At 38.8% G+C, this 15,065-nt stretch overlaps 1 protein-coding gene and 1 long non-coding RNA gene across 3 annotated transcripts in view; one reads left to right on the top strand and one right to left on the bottom strand.

Annotated features, from left to right (window-relative positions):
• Positions 1 to 1,915: 1,915 nt before the first annotated feature.
• Positions 1,916 to 15,065, bottom strand: part of TMC1 (transmembrane channel like 1) — a 206,495-nt gene continuing 193,345 nt past the window's right edge. The window contains exons 22-25 of the mRNA XM_080820083.1: positions 10,874 to 10,999; positions 7,426 to 7,504; positions 7,272 to 7,323; positions 1,916 to 3,546 (exon numbers count right to left, since the gene is read on the bottom strand). Coding sequence (XP_080676209.1) covers positions 3,524 to 3,546; positions 7,272 to 7,323; positions 7,426 to 7,504; positions 10,874 to 10,999 — 280 coding nt within the window. The 3' untranslated portion in view covers positions 1,916 to 3,523. The remainder of the gene's footprint in view (positions 3,547 to 7,271; positions 7,324 to 7,425; positions 7,505 to 10,873; positions 11,000 to 15,065) is intronic.
• On the top strand, positions 11,580 to 14,321 carry LOC308353235. 2 transcript variants are annotated; one of them, XR_013967772.1, is made up of 3 exons: positions 11,580 to 11,680; positions 12,245 to 12,292; positions 14,183 to 14,321. It is a non-coding gene; the product is annotated as an uncharacterized lncRNA (long non-coding RNA). The 2 variants fall into 2 exon arrangements; XR_013967773.1 differs by lacking the exon at positions 11,580 to 11,680 and adding an exon at positions 11,750 to 11,886.

Genomic DNA, 15,065 nt, shown 5'->3' with positions numbered 1-15,065 from the left:
ACTTATTCTTTTGGGATATATTTTTCAACAAATTGCTTTTATCCTCATACACCAAACAAGGCAAAAAAAAAAAAAAACAGTTATAACTGGGTATTATATTTTTGACTTAAGTGAGGAAATAAAAGTCACCAGATTCCCATCTCACTGGTCCCCCCACCCCTCACCGCCTCCCTCACCAAATAACTTGGTATTCCACTGCAGGCTAAACTTCTTTGTTTGCATTCAATTTACTAAGCATGTGATGCCAATACTGAAGCCCAGGGTTATTTGTCCATCAAAAAATCCTAGCTTTGGAAGAAGTCTGGGAAAGGTGAGGATAACATCTGGATTTTGCTTGGCATTGCACTCGATAGAGAATAAAAAAATAGTAAAACTCTTTTCCAGTTTCTGACAATGTACTGTAATACCTGTGTCACGGTGAAGAAAGGGACAGTCTTGCCTGAAATGGAAAGCTAACACTGATTTTCCTCAGTCTTAAAATGGCTTCATAAGTTGTAGTATCATTCTAGAAGATTCTGGAAACCAAGAAGATCAATTTGTCAGGTAGTAGGAAATAGTGGGAGAAAGTAGAGCAGGTGATACTTGGGATACATTATGTTTGATGAACATGTGACACACAGTGTTTGATAAATGTTTATGAGATGGAGGAAGGTGTACTACCCCAGTGTGGTTCCTGGTGATTTCGCACCCAGTGTGGTCCCAGCATGCATTACAAGCCCACTTCCCTACAACCTACTCATATTCCCTGAGGAAAGGGCTGGTAAATCAAGTGAAATATTGCAAGTTCCAGTAGAGTCAACTAGGTTAAGGCAGGGCTCCAGCACTGAAGTGTAAGGCAGGGAAATGGATCCCAAACCTCTTATTAACTCATCCACTGAGGAGTGACAATAGCAAAGGCTGACCCCCTGTGGCAACTAGGGGAACTACACCTCACCATAGGATAATATTTGGGCCACCAAAATATATTTCCAAACCTGGCCAGCATGGCGCTGGTACAGGTAGGGATCCATCAGGATAAGAAAACATAGTTCAGGTCAAAGTATTGTTAATATGAATCCCTTGATATGGTTTAAACTGTGTGCTTCCTCTCAGAAGCCAAAGGAAATGATTCAAACCATGTATCAAAACGCAGTTTTTCAGTTTTCAAATGGAAAAGCTCTTCAGAGAAGTAAATTTAGTTTCCACATATATTTGCCAGAATTTATTTTTTATTCCCCTCAGAAAAAAATTAAAGGTGCAGTCTGGCTGGTTGGTTTGTTCATTTGCCTTCTAAAATTCTTCCTATGGCCCTGATCATTATATTTAGAAATAATGACACAGAACTAGATCATAGCGATCAGAACCTTCCCAGTACAAGGCTATTCTCAGACTAGTCCTCAGACAACGGTGGAAACAGCCTTCACTCTTTCAGATGCTCGTTCAGGTGGTACTGGGGACACATTTGGGGCAGCTCTCTGGAGACCAAAAGGGTTAAAGTTCCTAAAAATACTTAACTTAAATCAGGTGGGTATTTAGGTGCCGTAAAAATCCAACTTAATTTTTAGAAAGGCTGAAACTTAGAATATCATGCCTGAATTCTTATACCATGAGCATTTGTTCCAAAAGTACAATTGCTTTGAGAGGTATAAACTCAATTATAAAATAAGCCATGGAGACGCAATGCACAGTACAGGGAGTGTAGTCAATAATATTGGTAATAACTGTGTATGGTGACAGATGGTAACTAAACTGAAAAAAAGAAAAGGAAATTACCTTTAGGGGATGACGTCCTTGAGGGACGGTTTGTCATCTCTCATCATCTTTGTTATGAAGCAGATCAAGAACAAGGGAGTGTCACCCACATTGTACACTTGGCCACACATATAAACCAATTCTCTAATCTTATTACTATACAGTACAAAAATGATCCACATATAAATAAGCATTTGCTTTATTTACTCATCTGCATTAGAATCGAATGAGATGATAAACCTGCAGGGCAACAGATAATTCCATTTCTGACATAAGAGTAACATTCTTCATGCACGTAACAGAAGTTCTTGTTTCACAGTGCAGCTGCTGTAAGTTAAATTGATTCAATTTAATTAACAAGCATTTACTCGGTGCCTACCTGTGAATACAGCACTATACTTACTAGGCATACAAAGGAGTTAAAAGGCATAATCCCTGCTCATAGGGAGCTTCCAATCTGGAGAGGAAAGATGATCCATGTGTTACAGGAAACAATAAGAACTGTTAAAAATCACAGGAAAGTCTGTATAAATCATAGACTCTGAATTAAAGACATGAGGGCCCAAGGAAACCTACTGAGGAGAGATACATTTGGGAATGGAGGCCAATCTGGAAAACTGGACCAAAGGAAGTACCTCTTGAATTTGTATGATGGCAAGTGAGGAGCACATGGATTGGCAGAGGAGATCATTTCACAGCCAGATCAAGAGTGAAGAAGGAAAAACTCAAGAACATGGAAACAAAACCCAGCAAGTCAATTGCAAGAAATGGCAGGCAAATTGGCTTAGCTCTGGAAAAGGACACTGTGGGTGACTCGATGTCACTGAAGTCACACAACAAGCCTGGCTGAGGGCACTGACTGCCGCTCTTCAAAGTCAATTCAAACTTTGAATAAATACTAACGCTTAAACACATCCATAAACTGAGGCCCCACCCCATAAAAGTGTACGTTTTCCCAACCTTAACAAAAAAGCATAGACACATCGTGGAATATTAGAATCTAAACTCAGGCGATGTGATCATTGGAGGTCGTGATCAGGCTGTGATGAAGTTGCAATTGTGTACAACTGTCTTAAAAAAAAAAACAAAACTCACAAGAAGGTAGGTTGTCTAAGACCCATGTACTTCCTCAAGCTGAGAGAACTTCAACCCTGTGCTACTTAGACCCCCAGTTCCCTTAGCATTTTTCTTTTAAAAAGCCCATTCCTTTTCATACTGAACCACCAGCAAATAAAGAGTCTTGAGTGTACAGTTGTGAGGGCCCTGGAGGGAGAGACAGGGAAAAAAAATGGAAAACAAGATGTTGGTTTTAAACTGTGAGTTAGTGAATAATTACAATGAATACTTTATAAAAATATTTCTGAACTCTGAAGGAAAAAAAAGGGTGAAATTTCTCTGTTCCAAGGCAAAGAATACTAAGGCAGAAGGAGTGTATACAACGGAAGTCCGTGTGAGCGAAGTATTTTTAATTAACCCAAATGGTAAACCAGTATCCTGTTCTGCTGAATCACATTCACTCTTAAACTCAGTTTGTTGGAAGTGATGTCAGGGAAATCAGGGGAGAAAGTGCGGGTGCAGGAGCCAATCCCTTCATTTGGAACAAGGTGGGGATTGTCCCTGCTGAACTAGGACTGACAAGGCCTTGACTGACCAGCATGACCTTGACAGTCCATGAGGGTTAGAACAAGGGAACAGCTACGTCACGATGCTTGTCATCTTGCCTTTTACATGAGTCATTGGTTTTAAACAGCAAGGTGAGGAGTACTTCTGGGTCCCAGCGTGTCTATGAAAGTTACTGGCCACCAGCAGCCGCAGCTGTGCAAGAGAGGGAAAGAGAGAGAGAAAAGATGAAGAAGCAAGTGACCATTTAGCTTTCACTGTGCTTAACGTTCTGAAAGAGGTGACTGAAACCTTTATCTTCCAAATGTGCCCCACATTGCCGTAATATTTAGTATTTTTATATTCAAAATGTTTCTATATTTCTTATTTTTCAGGAGAGTAAAAATGAGAGTTCTGCTCTTTTTATAAAATTTATTCAGTACTATTTATATAATTAATGTAAAAATGTATCCTTTTAAAATTTTTCCAGTAAAAGAATTCCTCATCAGCCAGTAGGAATTCAGTGGGTATTTACCGAATGACGGTTATGTATAAAGTTCTGAGAAAACAAGTATGAATAAGATAGTCTCTGCCTTTATAAAGGTTGTACACATTTCTAAGTACAAATTATGGGAAAATATCAAATAAATAGCATGCAATAGGATTATATCATTATTTAAAACAATAAAGGTAACAGTAAGCTTTAACTAGAATTCAGATCTTGTAAGTGAGAACTTTTCCCTCACTACTCTAAACACTCATTTGCTCATGTTAAGTTATAGTCACAATATAGAGCAAATACAAGAGCAGAGAGGACATGTGTGACATATTTGCTTCCAACTCTAAGATGCCCAAGGGGCTCACTTTGGCTTTAAGGACACACAGAAACCAAGAGTGAAGGGATGGAAAAAAAATATTCCATGCAAATGGAAACCAGAAGCAGGTGTAGCTACATTTATCTCAGACAAAATACATTTTAAGCCAAAAATGGTAACATGAGACACAGACCATTATTATGTAATGATTACATTATTATGTAATGACATAATATATTACATAATAATTACATTATGTAATGATTAAAGAAGACACAAATGGAGAGATCACTCATGTTAATGGATTGGAAGAACTAATACTGTGAAAATGCACATACCACCCAAAGCAATCTATAGACTCAATGCAATCCTTATCAAAATTCCAATGGCATTTTCAAAGAAATAGAAAAAACAATCCTTATATTTGATGGAACTGCAGAAATATCCCAAATAGCCAAAACAATCTTGAGAGACAACAAAGCTGGAGACCTCACACTTCCTGATCTCAAACTACACTGCAAAGCTACAGTAATTAAACAGTATGGTGTTGGCATCAAAACAGACAGTAAGATCACTAAAACAGAACAGAGAAACGGGGAATAAACACACACATACATGGCCACTTAGTTTTTGGCAAGTACTAAGGATACACAATGAAGAATGGATATTCTCTTCAATAAATAGTGCTGGGAAAACTGGATATCCACATACAAAAGAATGAAACTGAACCCTTATACACAAAAATCAAAACAAAATGTAAGACCTTAAACCATAAAACCCCTAGTAGAAAACCTAGGGAAAAAAATCTTCTTGCCCTTGGTCTTGGCAATTATTTTTATATTTGACACAAAAAACAAAAGCAGCAAAAGTAAACATTAAACTAAAAAGCTTCCGCACAGCAGAGGAAATCATCAGTAAAATGAACAAGTAAGCTATAGAATGGGGGAGAATATCTGCAATTTGGTCAGGGGTTAATATCCAAAATAGACAAGGAAATGAAACAACTCAACAACATAAAAACCAAATAACCTAATTTAAAATGGGAAAAGGACCTGAATAGGCATTAATTCAAAGAAGACATACACGTGGTCAATATTTGTACATGAAAAGGTGCTTGAGATCACTATCAGGAAAATGCAAACCAAACCACAATGAGATAGCACCTCACACCATTAGGATGTCTATTATCAAAAAGGCAAGAGACAATCAATGCTGGTAAGGATGTGGAGAAAAGGGAACCATTGTGCACTGTTGGTGGGAATGTAAAGTGATACAGCCAGTATGGAAAACAGTACTAAAGTTCCTCAAGAAATTAAAAATAGAACTATCCTATGAGCCAGCATCCTACTTCTGGGATATATATCCAGGGGAAATGAAATCATTAATTTGTGTTCCCATGCTCATTGCAGCATGGGAGGATAAAAACAACGTAAGAGTCCATCTACGGAGAAATGGATAAAGAAAATGTGATATGTGTATAATATCATAATATAATAATATTCAGCCTTATAAAAAAGGAAATCCTGCCATTTACAACAATGTGGAAAGTAAAATAAGCTAGACAGAGGAAGACAAACACTGCATGGTATCACTTATATGTGGAATCTGAGAAAAAAGAAAAAAACGTCAAACTCATGAACACAGAGAGTAGCATGGTGGTAACCAGGAGCTTGGGGGTGGGGGGGGGGGATAGGGAGAGACTGGTAGAATGGTACAAATTTTCAGTCATAGGATGAATAAGGTCTGAGACTATTCTGTGTAACACAGTGAACTATAGTTGATGATACCATATTATGTAATTGAAATTGGCTAAGAGAGTAGAACTTAAGTCTTGTCATCAAAAAGAAAAAGGTAAATATGTGAGGTGAGGGATGTGTTAATGAACTCAGTGGTGGGAGTCCTTTCATAATGGATATGCATATCAAAATGCACATCATATGCTTAAATATGTATTATAATTTCATTTGTCGAAGCTGGAAAAATTAAATGCAATTAAAGACACAAGTAGCTTAGTAATGAAAAAAAAAAATCTAAGACAAGTGTAATACAAGGACATAGCACTGGAAATTGTTACATCTGCTCCTGCTGCCATAAAGGTCAGCCAATGTGGAAAGAGTAGCGTTGAAAGAACTACACAGAAATGGGGCTCAGCTCAGCTCGCTTCTAAACTTGGGGTAAAACATGGCCTGAAGCCATACATACCACTCTGTTATTCATTTGCGTGGGCTAATGAATTTACTTATTTATTTTCTACTTAAATCCATTTGGGTTGGGTTCTATTACTTACATAGGGGGAAAGCCCTGGTAATGGTAAAAGTTTTAAAGTTAAGAATGAGGGGAAAGTTTGAAAAAAATTTCCCTAAATTTCTTAGACATCACTTTTCCATGAGGAATGCAGAGTGTATAGGGGATCTGGGCAAATAGGCATATACCTTATTGGAGTGTTTTTAAATTAAGGAGGTTACCAAAAAAAGAGATTAATGATTTAGAAAAGACTCCAGGAAATCAACAGTGGTGGGTTCAGAAGAGCCTAATGGTATCTTCCCTGTGTATCCATCTATGTATAAAAATGGTCCCACCTGAGCAGGAGAGACTCTGCATTGGTGTCTATTTTTTAAATATATAAACGATTTTATTTATTTATTTAACAGAGAGAAAGACAGCATGAGTTGCATGGAGGGGAAGGGCAAAGGGAGAAGCAGACCCCCTGCATAGCAGGGATCCCAACATGAGCCTTGATCCCAAGACCCTGAGATTATGACCTAGGCAGAAGGCAGACACTTAGCTGACTGAGCCACCCAGGTGTCCCTTGTGTCTGCTATTTGTATATGACTATATGGATGTCATCTTCATCTTCTGTCAATTTGCAAAGTCACCTTTCCATTACTACTGCCAAGTTCACATGTCTGAATTTACCTTTCTCTCGCCTTTCCCCCACTGGAAAACAACCAAGCCTCCTGGATATGAGGACTAAGAGGGTCTCAAAAGGTGAACAGTAAAAACTGTGGCATGACTCACTCACAGCAATAACACCACATGCATCAAATGCCCCATTTAGAGAGGGGGGGGGAAGGGAAGAACATTTTTCTGTAGGGGGAAAATTGCAATCATTAACATTCCTCCAACCTGCGCGGGCAGCTGCCATTTTCTTGTTGCGCATTTTGTTCTCCAAAGCTTGCTATACAATACAAAAAGGAAAGAAGAACATGAGCTTTCCTGGTATTTCCTACTACTTGCCATTAATAAAGATAATATGTTAGTGAGATAAATTATATCCCACCTGTTTCATCTTCTTTTTTAGATCCAGATTTGCTGCCTTCTGGCCCTTTGCAGTAGCATTGAGGTAATAGATGGTCAAGCTACATTTTAAAAATAGTAAGATTTATGGTTATTTTTTAGTTCGAGTCTTAAATTTACATTCACTAAATCATAGAACACTGGGGCGCTGAAGTGGACTTTAAGATATTTTCTACTCTAATCTTTAATTGTACACATGAAAGACTGAAGTACACAGAAGTAAAGAAGTACATTTGGGACATGATTACTAGGGGTGACCTGGGGAGATGGGACCTAAGGGGGTCCTCTTCCACAGCCCAGCATTCTGTCTACCACACTCGGCTGCCTAACTCTAGCTTCTTTTTGGAAATGTACTAATATCAGTTGAAATCATAATTGAAAGTAACACTTCAAGTTGACATTAATCTCCTGAAGCATAGGGAATGTGTAGAATAAAAAACCTGACTTTCTGCTTTAAATTTCCTCCTTTGCCTTTTATAGCAAAGAATATAATCCTCCTCATCATAGTTCACTAACGGATTTTTTTATTTCCACAGGATGTATTGTTTGCATTTCTCCCTTCTTCGAAAAGAAAATGTTCTATAAAGGAATATTCTTAACTTGTAGTTGACATTTACATTTCTAGAAAGAGCAAATTCCAGCCAAACATTTGTGTAAAAATAAATATGTTCATCTTCATTTAAAGCAAAACAAACAAACAAAATGCAGTTAAAAAAAAAAAAAGGTAACTGGCATTGCTCTTTGTTGCAAATAACTAGATACTAAACACATTTCCTCTACTCCCCAACCATGCCAGATTATATCCTTTATGAGCCATCTGGTGCTAGCAACACAATTATTGATACAGTTTAGCTGGGTTTGTTTATCTCTTATATGAGTGATGGGACTTTGAATGCAATTATGTACATGAAAAGATTTGGTATACTATTTGGCATGAAGTAGGTGCTCAATAAATGTGTGTGTGTATGTGTGTGTGTATTATATGGATGTTCCTAGAAAAGTGCCTGGATTTGGAGGATAAACTCAAAGACCTCACAAGTCACTCGTAGTTCCGGAATTCTCTAGTCTCCAAAGGAATGAACCTGGCTACAGAGAAGTAACCTGAAATCTACTCAGTTACCCAAAAACCATCCAAGCTGATGTAATATGATCCATTGGGGAAATTCAAAATGCCTTTAACATGTAACATTCTCTAATTAAAGGTAATAAAGAGCCAAGCCAATTGTATGAGCCCCATGAACTGGAAGATGAGATCTCAGGATTCGAAAAATCAAGTCAGCAATAAACTGAAATTGGGTTTTAAATCAGAACCTCAGAACTATAATCAGCCTTGCAGGACATCTATTTGACCTCATATCCTGCCAGCTTTTCTCTACACAATCTGTACCAAGGGTTGGCAAACTGTAGTCTCCGGGGCAGAAATGACTCCCAGCCTGTTCTGCATGGCCTATGAACTAAGAATGGTTTTTACACTTTTACATGGTTATTTAAGTACTTATATAATATCCCCAATTTTGTCATTTGACCCATCCAACATAATATATCTAGGATTTGGCCCTTTAAGAAAAAAATGTGCCGACCATGGGTATAGAGCATCCCTTGCCAAGTGACTTCGAGATCTTCTCTATATCCTGTATTTTCCCATTCATCCCAAACTCAGTATTTGGTGCTTCAAAGATTTAGGGGGGACGAGAGATGGGAAATAGGGCATGGGTTTGAACTGACTTATTAGGCACTTGATTTGGGGGTAGATCTTCCTTGTCATATCAATAATGGGATTGATGAGGCCAACCCTTTCAGGTTATAGTGGAAATTAAATGATTAATGTACAGGTAGTGCCTGGAACACAGGCAACATTAGTTCTTCTTCCACACTCTCAGACAGCTTGTTAAATCTTCGATTGGTGGCATTAGAACAATGTTGCTCCTTTGCTTAGAAATAAATCTCTCAGTGAGTTAAGACGATAGTCATAAAATCTGACATTAAGTTTTGTTGGGTTTTATTTTTTTAATATAGGATCTCATTTATACCACTAAATGGCCTTGACTTTTAAAAACCAGGTAATACTTCACGTGGTCCCAGAAGCCACTGTAACATGAAAATCTGGAAAAGAAAAATCACTTCAAGGGCCATCTGGTGAAACAGGCTGCATCCAGCAGGTCAATTTCTAACACGTGTGCACCAGAGACTCACGACCAGATTCTGAATGCCACCCCACCATCAAGGTTCTCTAAAAAAATAAACGTAATCTGCTTTACTGTTGAATTATCCCCCTGGGCTATTAGCTCACCCTCAGAGAAGAGGTCACATGTAAAGAGGTTGGATTTATTGCCAACTAACCATTACCACTTTGCTATACTGTACTCTTTCTTACCTAGGGAAAATCACTTTAATGATGACACCCGTTGTCTCTGATGTGGCCCATTACCATGACCATGACTGACCATCACAAAGATGATGCTAACAACTTGGCCCAGAACCCAATTCATGTACTTCAAATCATTGTTTTCAGAAGATTTCCTAGTTTTACCTTTTTAAAAACAAATCCCACCCTTTGCATCAGCTTTGTTTTTAAAGTGTTTCTGAGGGTGGTTTCCTACTTGCCCTCCTTGACTGAGAGAGCGCAATGGTGGTTTCAGACTTTCTATTTGAGAGGGCTTCAGGGGTTGAAAGGAAGGTCTAGCGTACTTTTTTTCTTTTTAAGCTCTTTGACAGTAAGCATATATTTTACCTCAGAATGTAATTTTATCTCTGTGGTGGTCAAGAGAAGCCAATGAAAGTTTCATGGGGACAAAAACCCCCCTCCCAAGTTCCTCTTTGGATACCACCTCTGACTTTTGAAGGGATAGACTAAGTGACCTTTCCAAGACCCTTTTGATTCTCTGATTGTATTACTGTGGACACACACTTACTGATGGCCTTTCAGGAACAAGGACACGGTACTTTCTAGAACTCCTTAAACCCTTAGTCCTAAAATATAGCCAATAGGGCCCCCAGAGGGAATATTAACTCAGAGGCTCATCATTTCTATGTGTTCCCAGCCATCTGCTTTATGGAACTCTTGTTCCATAAAGGTGGGGGCCAGGAGACAGGGGGAAGCTCGTGTGCTGATTAGATCTAGCATTTAGTATTTATGTTTCCCTTGCTTTAGCTGTTTACTGATAATTATTTTGGTTACTTGGGAACAAATCTTATAATCCTAGGCAGGCAAAGACAGATGCAGATGGCTATGAATTACATCCAATAGGATTAGAAAATGGCTCATGAATTTCAGCCTCTCACCACCATGTAATCAGTCCTGAATTTGGGGAGGTTACAGCACAACCCTTAGAAAGCGTGGGAAAGCTTTAAAAAAAAAAAAAGAAGTCTGAAATTTACAAGGAGCCATTCTTCATTACAAAGACCCTGTCTAAGAGTGGAGAAGCACATACACCATAACCAAAATGATAGCGATGACCAGTCCAGGATTAGAAAGCTGCCTCAAGATCTTCGCCATCCAGCTTGGGAAATCATGCTCCAGTGTTTCTCCAATGACTTCGAACATTCTATTTTTGCCACTGGGAAAAAAAAGAGGGGCAGGGGAGAGAGGTTTATTTACAACCTAGGTAAAAACCATGATGACAGCAAGAAAACTAGAAATCTTTCTCGAACACCACCTCAGGGCTCTTTCAGGCTGGGAACCTAATGTTTAGCTCCAGCTCTGGGCACTTTGACCTCTTATTGTCAACATGTGGGTGAGGGAGGAGACATGGTATCCCGACAAAAACACACGGTTGAGCAATTAGGAATTTAACCACAGCATTAGGAGAAGGTTTTTTAAAGCTGTATTTCTAAGATTTTGATTGAAATATTATTTTATAAATAGCTCATAACTCTACCCCTCAGCCAGCTGTCCTTGTTGGGGAACACTCCCTTTGGGCTGAATAAATAGTGCACTCGATTGTTTAATTAGCCTTAGAAATGAACATAAAGAAGAGCTTAACGGAATAAAGTCCACAAATAATCCAGTATCTCTCCCATGCAATAGCTGCTATCTCATTTCCCACAGACTGCTTTCGTGGGAGTTATTAATGGGTAGCCACACTGAATGATGAGCCCTTTCTCCCTCTGCCACTTCTTGCGGACAGGCCCTAATGACTGCCGGCTCAGTCCCACTACAAGGAACAGAAAATGCAAAAAGAAGGAAAATACGCCTGAAAAGCAGAAGTCCTTAATGGGTTTGTTCTCAGCCCATTAAGGTAAGAATCAGCCTTTTGTAAGCTAGAAAAATGAGAGCAGGAAGTCTGACTTATCTTCGTACATAATATTCAGAATTATAAAATAATGCCCATCATGCCAAGCTATTTTTTCTGTATGTGCATATTGATTATACTATGAAAGCTGCAATTCTCAGAAAAGAAGATTAGGTTATTTATCGCCAAGTGGTATGATCTTCAGAATAAAGGTTGGTATAACACTTAATATTCTGGTTTCACTTTTGTTTTTTGATCTTTATACATTCTCACCTACTAGACAAACATGAACCACAAGTTCCAGATGAGTTTGTTGTTTTTTTGTTTTGCTCATGGTCTAACTAATAATAGCTTTCGAAAGACTGAGAGTAACCCCAAGTATCTAGTCAAGAGTTAGTTACTGAACTGCCGAGGTGTAAGTTTCGCTTCACAAATTACAAATCTGCACCTAGCAAGACCTGTCTGTATTAAGGGGGAATGTAGCCTGCAGACAATTCAAGATTATATCAGTTTATTCCGTTAAAATTTCTTTGTCCTCATCCATTCAAACTGGTCATGCTTTTCTCCTAGACACGGGGGATACAGCTCAAGTGAGACGCTAGGCAAGGACGAGAGAAGGTAAGACCATCCACTCTCCCTTCTCCAACTTCTTGGGCTGAGGCTGATGACTGTGATTAGAATGGGGGGACTGGAATTTTACAAAATGTTCTCTACCCACAAAGGTCTTCTCTGCATTCAAACTGTCCCAAGTTCAAAGTCATTAGCATCTCTGGGGATTCTCCCCTTTCGAGGTCTCGCGTCTTAATAGGAGTCCAGATCTCTTATTTCTATACAAACGAAAGAAGCATCTACTGATCCCTAAAAATCCTTTTTTTCTGACAGTTTAGCCAAAGTGTGCCACATCCCAGTATCCCCAGAAGCCCTTTCCAGTCGGCTGTGACTCTATGGTCAGATGAAATGACACTGCACGTAAGGTCCTATGGGCATAGCTCCATCCACCGTGCATTAGAACGTCTATGAGCAGACCGTCTTGCCAGTGGACTGAGAGCGTCCAGGACCAGAATCAGTGTCCAGTTTACTCCTACATTTCCTCTATTGCTTAATGCATAAGCAGTCGTTATTCTTTCATTACTTCAAATTACCGGCCAACACTCTACTGTGTTTAGACTCACAGAGTTGAAAATATTCTATCCCCAACCTCAAGAAGCCAGCAACATTATTAAAAAACACACACACACACACATAAAGTACAATAGCAAATAAATAATAGCAGCACCACAATGTAAAACAGAAGTAAATATAAATATAAAAGTGTTACGATACAATATAAATCTGCACTTAGTGTACGATCTCAGTTATTTTTAAAAGCTGCATAAAATGAAAACCAGAACACAACATGCCGAAATGTTGAGAGTTGTTATTTCAGTTGGTAATCTTTGGGATTATGAGCAGTGTTTATTTTCATGTAGAAATGTTTCTATAGTTTCCAGGTTTTCTAGGATAAACACACAATAACTTTGCAGTAAGATGAAAATACATACAAACATAATTACAGTGATACTGACATGGAGAGAACGGAGAACCTAGAGAATTAGAAATTGTTCAGAATTATTAGCGAGGGGCTGGGGGAGAAACGTCCCATCAGCCAATATGGTAGAGCAAGTAGAGAATTTTTTTCTTAATTGGGACACCAAATAAATAGTTTTTACCTTGCTGAACTGTTTAAGGTAAATCCACTTAACAGCCTATCAGAATAATCTTCTGGAAAATTCACGCTCCTTAGTCAGCTCTCAGAAAACCACAACAAGCAAGAATACCTCATCAAATTGCTTTACAGAATGGGTCTTCTTCCAAGGTATGGAGCCACCTTACCTGAAGAAAACATACCTGTACCTGGGAGGGATTAGCCATCACTGTGTCCCTTGTGGGGCCACCCATTAACCTACCTCAAATGCATGTTTCCTCCCCACCCAGCTGCCACATAGGGTCAGACTAGACAGGCTGAGCAAACCAACCCAAACTCAGGATCCCTAGGATGGCCAAGCATTAATGCATGTTTTCTCACCTCATTCCTAGTTTCTGGGCAGAGCAAGACTTGTAAACATTTAAGTCCAAACAAAGAAACAAAGCATATATATATATATATATATATATATATATATATATATATATATATATTTTTTTTTTTTTGCTCCTAAATGAGGAAACTGACATGAGAAATAGACTATTTAAGTAAGATAGAAATACCCCTTTCCTGACATGCTACTGAAAATATGTAAAATTTTCTTGATCTCAGAATCTCGATATATATGCAGAAACTTTGCCTAAGTTTGCCAATTGGAAAACACTTGGTCAAAATCAGAGAGTATGCCTTAGATACAATCTCATCTTTTTTTCATTAAGTTCATAGTAACTGTGTGTGATATAAAGAGAAACAGAGGAGTTAGGCTCAAAAGGCTAAAATTGTGTGGTCATGGTACAGGTCTAGCTCAATGATATCTTTCACAGGAACGTACTTGTTCCATCCAGCTCCATGTGGACCTCGTGGGGGTTTCCCTTCGTTTGATACATTTTTCTGAGAAAGATCGACTTGCAACTAGAAAGTTAAAGCACATCTAAAACTCAACGTGGATATTCACTTGCATGGGTAATTTGCAATTAACTGACGTCTTTGAATGGCTTATCTGGTGAACTTTATACCCTGAAATTCATTAGACATTTATTAAGACCAAGCTCTTCTTCAAGACTGCAATTTCATATTTAGTCTCCAGATGTCACTATCTGCATTATATATTTCAGCCCAGGGTGGGGAGGGTTGGGAGGGTTCGGAACTGATCAGGATTTGTCAACATCAGCTTCTGAAGTATAACAGAACTTCAGTAGTTTCTGACCTATCAGCTGGCTTAACATTTTCTTTTTTTCCCTCAGTAAAGCAGTAACTCCTCTAACTATTGTTAGAGTGAAAATGCCTCTTTTATACTTAAGTCTGTGAGCAATGAAACTTTTGACTTTAATAACTTGGCATCTGACAGCAAGATTGGCTCATGCTTGTCACCCACATGGCTTTCCACGTTCACATTTCTTTCACTTGGGAAGGAGAAAGAAATCAAATGCATGCTGACCAATGACTCAACAGGCAGAGATTCTTTGGGGGGACTCTTTTTTTTTTAAGAGAGAGGGCAGAGGAGAGGAGGGAGAGAAAGAATCTTAAGCAGGCTCCACACTGGGTGTGGAGCCTGATGAGTGCAGAGCTCTCTCTCACCACCCTGAGATCACCTGAGCCAAATTCAAGAGTCAGATGCTCAACCAACTGAGCCACCCGGGGGGGTCCATGGTAGATTCATTTCTTTCTTTCTTTCTTTCTTTTTGGTAGATTCATTTCTAAGGCCCT

Source organism: Martes martes (genome assembly GCF_963455335.1).
Source record: "Martes martes genome assembly, chromosome: 12".
NCBI lineage: Eukaryota > Metazoa > Chordata > Mammalia > Carnivora > Mustelidae > Martes > Martes martes.
This window is presented reverse-complemented; position numbering and strand designations above follow the sequence as displayed.